Genomic DNA, 6933 nt, shown 5'->3' with positions numbered 1-6933 from the left:
CACACACACACACACAGGAGACATCTTTATGCCCTGTGAACAGATGAGTTGTGTATTCAGGCTGAAGACATGTGTTTTGGATCGGCTTTTATTTCGTTGTGCCGAGTGGCCGTCCCTGAGAGAGCCGATGTTGGAAGCGGATGCTTCATTTATGTCTCGCAGACGAGTCAACACATACAGTTCTGCTCGTTCACACGCATACGCGTACGGACACATGCGCAGATGCCACCTATGGCTCATTTACACCCTCTCTAACCAAACACTGACGCACAATAAATACACAGTGTGGCTTAATGCGAAGGCCATGCTGCATGTGGTGTGTCAGCATGAATCGGTGTGTCCCATTCTTTCTGTGCCGAATGTGTAATGAGGTGGCAGAAGCCTCCATTCAGCAATTCAGCATTTATGAATTATTGACTTTGGAGAGACGAGACCTTAATGTAACTCCTTCATGAAATAACTCTCCATCCTTCACTTCCTCCTCAGCTCCTCTCTCCACGGTCCTTCCCGCAGCTTCACACGCAAAGCAGATGGTCCGAGCTGAGTCAGAAAGCCAGCAGCACCGCTGCTTTTGCTAAACACGTATACGCTTTTGTTTTGTTCGTTATGTTTTGTATGTTTATTCCACAGATGTGGGTGTAGTTTCTATCCTTATAAACACAATGAGAAGGAAAGAACCACAAGCAATCAGATGATAAGTGTCACAAAATTATTATTCAAACTGGATTTTTTTCTTTTTGCAAATTAAAAAATGATTTTTGGATGAAACCAAATCTTGGGGATAGCTTGGTTAGATGTTTTGGCTGCTCGCTGAAGGTAATTTGTTTTCCAGGCACTGTAATATTGTTTAATTTTTCCTTTACAGTCTTGGTTTTCTTGGCTGAAAAGGTGAAAATGTAAAGTACTGCAGTCAAATTAAAAAACAGATAAGAATCCAAACTTTGCTTCAGCACCACAGATACAGTGGTGAGAGAAATGATCTACTGACAATATTGAAAGAAAAATAAGAGTTTGTCAGGAAAATCTTCATCTTGTTGCTTCATTGGTGATCGTGGCTCAAGAGTTGGGAGTTCGTCTTGTAATCGGAAGGTTGCCGGTTCGAGCCCTGGCTTGGACAGTCTTGGTCGTTGTGTCCTTGGGCAAGACACTTCGCCTACTGGTGTTGGCCAGAAGGGCCGATGGCGCGATATGGCAGCCTTGCTTCTGTCAGTCTGCCCCCGGGCAGCTGTGGCTACAACTGTAGCTGCCTCCACCAGTGGGTGGATGACTGGGTGTGTGAAGCGCTTTGGGGTCCCTAGGCGGCACTAGTAAAAGCACTATACAAATACAGACCATTTACCATTCATTACTTTTGATGAAACATCTGAAGTGCATTGCTATTTCTATTGTTTTTTCCCTGTCCATATTCGGTCCCACGCTCCCGTCAGTATCTGCAGTAATGGAACTTTAACATGGTTCCCAACCATCAAGGAAAAAGAAGCTCTCCTATACAAAGTTACTGGGAAATTAAAACGTTTGCGAGGTCCAAAGTTTGAGGATCATTTCAGGTGTGGCTTGCTTTGTGTTTTCACTCCTAATGAAGAGGTTGCTGTAATTTGGCTACACTGTTGTGGGAAAATCCAAGTGTTTGTGTTTGTGTTTCCTGTTTCTCTTTCTCAGTATGTTATGGCCATAACAGATCTCAGATATTAAACTCCTGAGCGCATTATTCACATAAAATATAAAAGCAGTAGCTAAAAGTGAAAAATAAACGGAAGTTATGGAGCATAAACAGATTTTAAACTTTTTTGCGCCCTCAAAGCGGTGCTTCAGAGTGTTTAAAAAAATACAACTTCAATATAAACACACCACACAATACTCACAGTGAGTTGAGAGAGCGCAGACCTTGGAAGGCATCCGAGGCCAGCTCTGATATCTGGTTGTTACTCAAGTCTCTGTGAAAAACAAAAGGAGAAGGGAACAAGAAGCAGAAGCATAAAACCAGAGAGTCAGTGAGGAAGAGAGAAACACAGAAAGCACAGCACGGAGGTCAACACAAACTGGAAAGTGGCCGGCAACAAAAGTTTTTGTGGATGGTTGACAGGGTGCAGAATACACGCATCTCCTCATCTACTCACATCCTGCGCAGCTTCTTATAAGGAGAAAAGGCCCCAGCTGGTATCACCTTGATGGCGTTCTGCTCCAGTCGTCTGGAACCAAACATACACACAGACCATTGAGAAGCGACATTAACATTCCCCTATCACAGAGCTATCTCTGCTCCATTGTTGGCTGCTGCTCTTTCCCCGGGGGCTATGGCTAAGGGGAAACTTTTCCAGATAAGTCCCTTTAATAGGCCCTGCCAAAGTCTGCCACATTTCTCTGATCTTTTGCCCTCTTTAACATCTGCACAGTCAGACGGACACACAAAAACACAGCTGTAACATCTGGGAGGTGTTCCATTAGGTCTGACTGTGCATCGATCTGACGATGCCATTAGAGTGAAAAGACGTGGAAAAAAAGAAAGAAGTGTTTATTCACTGTGACAGCAAATTAAACAAAAACAACAGCTTCATTGTGAAAAATTCTCTCGCTTTCTAAACTTTTCACTGCTGACATTTTTGACTGGTTGTGCGTACGAACCATAATGTGCCTGTTCTATAGTGGTTTCAGCTGTTTTGAGTCTGAAGTGAAAAGAAACGAGTCCTTTTAAAGCCTAAAATCAATCAGGACAAGGCCAAGTCAAGTGTAAATTTAGACAAGTTGATGCTCCGCTATGTTAAGTCCAAATAAAATCTAAAATCGATAAGGAAGTTAATGTCTGAAGTCTTGTAGGTCTTACATAAGATTTCAAGCCATTTGAAAGAGTTCCAGGTCTTAACTAAGTAAAGAGAAGTCCAAATTATGCCCCAAATCTTCCTGTAGCATTTAAAAAGTCTTAAGTTAAAGGAGACAAATAGAACTTTTATCCAATTCAGTGAAGCTGGGTCAGGTCGCCATTCTGCTCTAGTGCGGCACAAATCCCAGAGATGTTAAAAACATAACGCTAAATTTGATCTTGAGTCTTGAAAAACACGTCTTTTAGCAGTTAAATTAAACGGGGGTCTTTGTTCTTATCAAAGCAAGTAATGGGTCTCAAAATCAGTGAAGTGACTTTGAGAGCGAGAAGTCCAAGTTAGGCTTCATGTCTTCATAGTCATGGTGACCAAAGCTTTACCTTCAAAATAATGCAGATATTGTTTTTAAAAATGAGCAATATAAAATTTTTTAATGGTTTTAATGGCAGAGCTGGAATGCCATCTGAGAACTCATGTTTCATTTGCTCTGGTTGGGTGTGACTGACATGTCTCAGTCCCAGTCACAAATCTGTATTTAATATAGGGGGCGATCTGATGCAGTGACAGACGTGTGGAGACGTTATGGTCTGTTTGTACTTTTACAGCACTCAGCACTTTGTTCTCCACCTGCGCCATGCATGTCGGTCAGTGGTATACTTCACTGCCGTTCGCTGTCACATTAGTCGTTCACCTTGCAGTTCTTTTGTCTCTTGACACTGCAGTTGGCTACATTTTCACTGACATTCAGATCTCTGGTCACCACATCGCTGCCAGTGGCCGTGGTCTAAAGGGGTCCTGTCCCTTTAGAGCCTGTGCAGTGCCCACAGATCTTATAACCAGTCTCAAGACTGTCAGCCCTTCAGCTTAGCCCAGCTGTTGGGAAGAGAGAAGTCTAATAGACAAAGACTGTCTTTATAATGAAGTGAAATCAATTGTTAAAAACTGTCGACTGCGATAAATTGTCTTCTCATGAGTGCTTTATCACATTTAAAGATTGTGTTGTGCTATTTGTCTTTGTTGGGAAACAAAGAGAAAGAGCAGCAGTGTGATGTCCATTTAAGTCTGACTCAAGAAGTCCAAATCTCAAATCTTAAATCAACGTCTTATTTTTTGGGACTTTGTTAAATCTGCTGGCTCTTCTCCTTCCACTTTGCTCCGATTCTCACTTACAGATAGCAATATGATCCACCTCGTCTCTCAGATTAATCTTTCAATTGTTCTTCTTTTGTCATTCCTTTATTATTTTCTTAAGCAGGAAGGAGCTGCATGACCAGGCTTTCTCATTTCACAGATGTGTGATTTTATTTCGCCACACAAAGAGAAGTAGTGAAACAGAAAGGTGGAAAGAGACAAAGAGGGAAAATGGAAAGACGCAGAGTGAAAGAGCAGGACAAATATCACTGCTCCGAGTGTGGATGTGGGAGTTTTGTGTGTGTAAGAAAAGCGGCTGGAAGCAAACGTGTTTACTTGGATCACAGGTCTTACATCTCGGTGATGGTTTCGGGCAGGTTGGTGGGTATTTCTGTGAGACCCTTTCCTCTACAGTCCACAATGTTGTTACTGCAGGTGCACGACTCCGGACACTGTAACACACTGCAGGAGGAAGATGATGACGACTGGTGACCTACACAGAGACAGAGGGCCAATATTATCCACGGATAACAGATTATGCTTTGAGTAAATCCCAAAGGCAAAGAAAAAAAATCTGCAGCACGGCTAGAGCAACTGTGCAAGTGAGGGAAATATCCTGTCCTTAGATGTGACCTTGTCTATCTACAACTGTTTTCTATTCTCGTGTTGTACAGAAAATCAGATCGAGGATATATATTTTAGGAAATGCAGCACATAGAGTTAAAGACAAGCCACTTACCTTCATCCCAGTCTTTAAAAATCATGAGCAAAAAAGGTAATGAGAGAAAGCAGACGAGACAAAGCAAAAGATGGGTTTGCCACTGCGAAACAGCGAGCCGAGGGAAGTCACAAAACAGACAGCAAAGCAAACCGGTGAACCCGACCTACCTGTGCACACAAACTCCTTCTTCTGCACCTCGGCCACGTTGTGCCCCCTCAAGTGCGGAGGGGCCATGCATTGCGTGTAAAGACCCAGCCGGGGGCGCTGTCGCAGCCACTCTGACAGCCAGGCTACGTGGCAGTCACACTGCAGGTTGTTGGAGTGCAGGCGGCTGAGGGACAGAGGAGGAGATGGGACAGACAAGAACAGGTGGGGGGAAGGAGAGAAATAAGAAGTGTGATGACAGGGGAGGCAGGAGCAGGTTGGGTGGAGGGAAGAGAGAGAGAGTTGCAAGTACACATCAATCAATCTGTTACACAAATGGACACGGATGGGAAGAATCCTTCCCCTCAGGGCAGCGAGGTGTACCAAATACACAGAGATGCCACTTACAAGGTCCTGAGCTTTGGCATGTGGTTGAAACTGGCCACAGACAGTCGGCTGATGTTGTTATTGTTCAGGGTGCTAAAGAAGAAAGTGAACACACAGCATATTACAGATATGCAGAAAATCTGTCCCGCAGTATTTTACTGTTACCGTGAAAGAGGCTGCAGTGTCATACAGTGCATTTGTAATGTAACACAAAAACAATCAAAAAACAACTCTTTTATATTAATGTGTTCAAAGCACTACCTTGTTAGCTTCTAATTAGGTCTGTAATAAATCACATTTAATGGAAAGCTACTGAGCCTTTAATCTTGCTTTTTCTTTTTCTTTCTTTTTAGACATCGGCTTAACACATAATCCATTTATTCGCTCCCGGAATGCTCAGACTACAGAAAATCTTTTGAATCATTAGAAATCAGATACAAATAGATGGTAGAGTTTATTTGCCTGATCGAACGATCATACCTTTGCACGTTTGCTTACAGCTCTGATTTTGGCCGGGCTATAAAGTGCCCACTTAAGGTACTGACTGACTTTGAAATCAAAGCAAAATGAATATTACAGGCATTCAGGACAACAAAAGTGTCCATTCTGTGTGCCTAATGGCCCCATTAACAAATTATGTGAAGAGTAGGGGCACTTTTATTTCATCTTACAAATGAAAAAATCCTGGATGCCCTGCACGTGAAAGAACATACTATTCTTAGAAAGATCCTTAATGTGACACAGAAAATACTGTTAAAGATGTTTTGGTTAATGATAGAGAAGCACAATCGCTAGCCAATACAGCAAAAATCTAAAACCCCAGCGACGCCTCAGCTGCTCTCTCTCTCTCCTCAAGATGTTGGTGAACAAAGAAAACTGTCGTGCTTTAACTTTATTTCAGAAACAATCCCCAACAACAATTGCATATTCTCTGCTTTTTATATTTGCCTTTCCTATTTCGTTTCCTGAACCCCTGCTTCAAGCACCCTCTACAATGACAGCATTACCACAGAACCAGGCGTTAGTGCCACTGCTCAAAATATACCAATTCATTCCTTTTGGGGAGCTGCATAGGCAATGCAGTCTTTGAAAGGTCAACAAGGAAATTAGCTGTTCTATACTGTACTGCTGTTAGTGCTCACCAAACCCTCTGCTTTTTGCAGGTACTCACAGTACTTCCAGGTCACGTAGGGCTCTGAAAGCTCCATCTTCAATACAGCTGATGTGGTTGTAGTCCAACTGGCTGCACACACACATGTACACACACGGAATTAAAAGAAAGGGGAAACTGAAGACATCAAGGTGTTTAAAAGGTATATCTTAAGGCTTCGGCTGGCTCCAGGTGAAAACACCTCAACTCCTTAGTAACCTCTCTCTGTCTCACCCTCACCTTCTCTCTGTTTTAAAAAAAGTTTGGTCTCCTGGTATCTTTGTTCTTCGTAGCTGCATTTCTGAATGCATTTATCTGTGTGTTCATTCCTGTTTCCTGCTCTCTTCTGACATCTAGTTTGTATGCGCTGCTCTATACCTCGTCCCTCTTCCTCCCTCTCCCCCGACTCTTTCTCAAAGTCGGTTTGCTGAAACAATTTAATTAAGACATAAGGACAGTAAATCATGCTGTCATCCGCACTCTAATGGATGCCCACACACACACACACACACACACACACACACACACACACACACACACACACACACACACACACACACACGATGCCCTGTCCTTTTAGAATA

The 6933-nt window shown here is 42.9% G+C and overlaps 1 protein-coding gene across 12 annotated transcripts in view; it reads right to left on the bottom strand.

Annotated features, from left to right (window-relative positions):
• slit2 (slit homolog 2 (Drosophila)) overlaps positions 1-6933 on the bottom strand; it is a 97849-nt gene that overhangs the window by 31799 nt on the left and 59117 nt on the right. For 8 of the 12 annotated variants that reach the window (XM_005741121.1, XM_005741123.1, XM_005741124.1 and 5 more), the window contains 7 exons: positions 6371-6442; positions 5221-5292; positions 4836-4999; positions 4687-4698; positions 4302-4440; positions 2118-2189; positions 1863-1934 (listed from right to left, as the gene is read on the bottom strand). In XM_005741121.1, the coding sequence (XP_005741178.1) occupies positions 1863-1934; positions 2118-2189; positions 4302-4440; positions 4687-4698; positions 4836-4999; positions 5221-5292; positions 6371-6442 (603 nt within the window). The remainder of the gene's footprint in view (positions 1-1862; positions 1935-2117; positions 2190-4301; positions 4441-4686; positions 4699-4835; positions 5000-5220; positions 5293-6370; positions 6443-6933) is intronic. The other 4 variants (XM_005741122.1, XM_005741128.1, XM_013912921.1 and 1 more) reach the window with 1 other exon arrangement.

The sequence above is a fragment of the Pundamilia nyererei genome, unplaced genomic scaffold (genome assembly GCF_000239375.1).
Source record: "Pundamilia nyererei isolate P.nyererei 1_Seehausen unplaced genomic scaffold, PunNye1.0 scaffold00107, whole genome shotgun sequence".
NCBI classification, from domain to species: domain Eukaryota; kingdom Metazoa; phylum Chordata; class Actinopteri; order Cichliformes; family Cichlidae; genus Pundamilia; species Pundamilia nyererei.
This window is presented reverse-complemented; position numbering and strand designations above follow the sequence as displayed.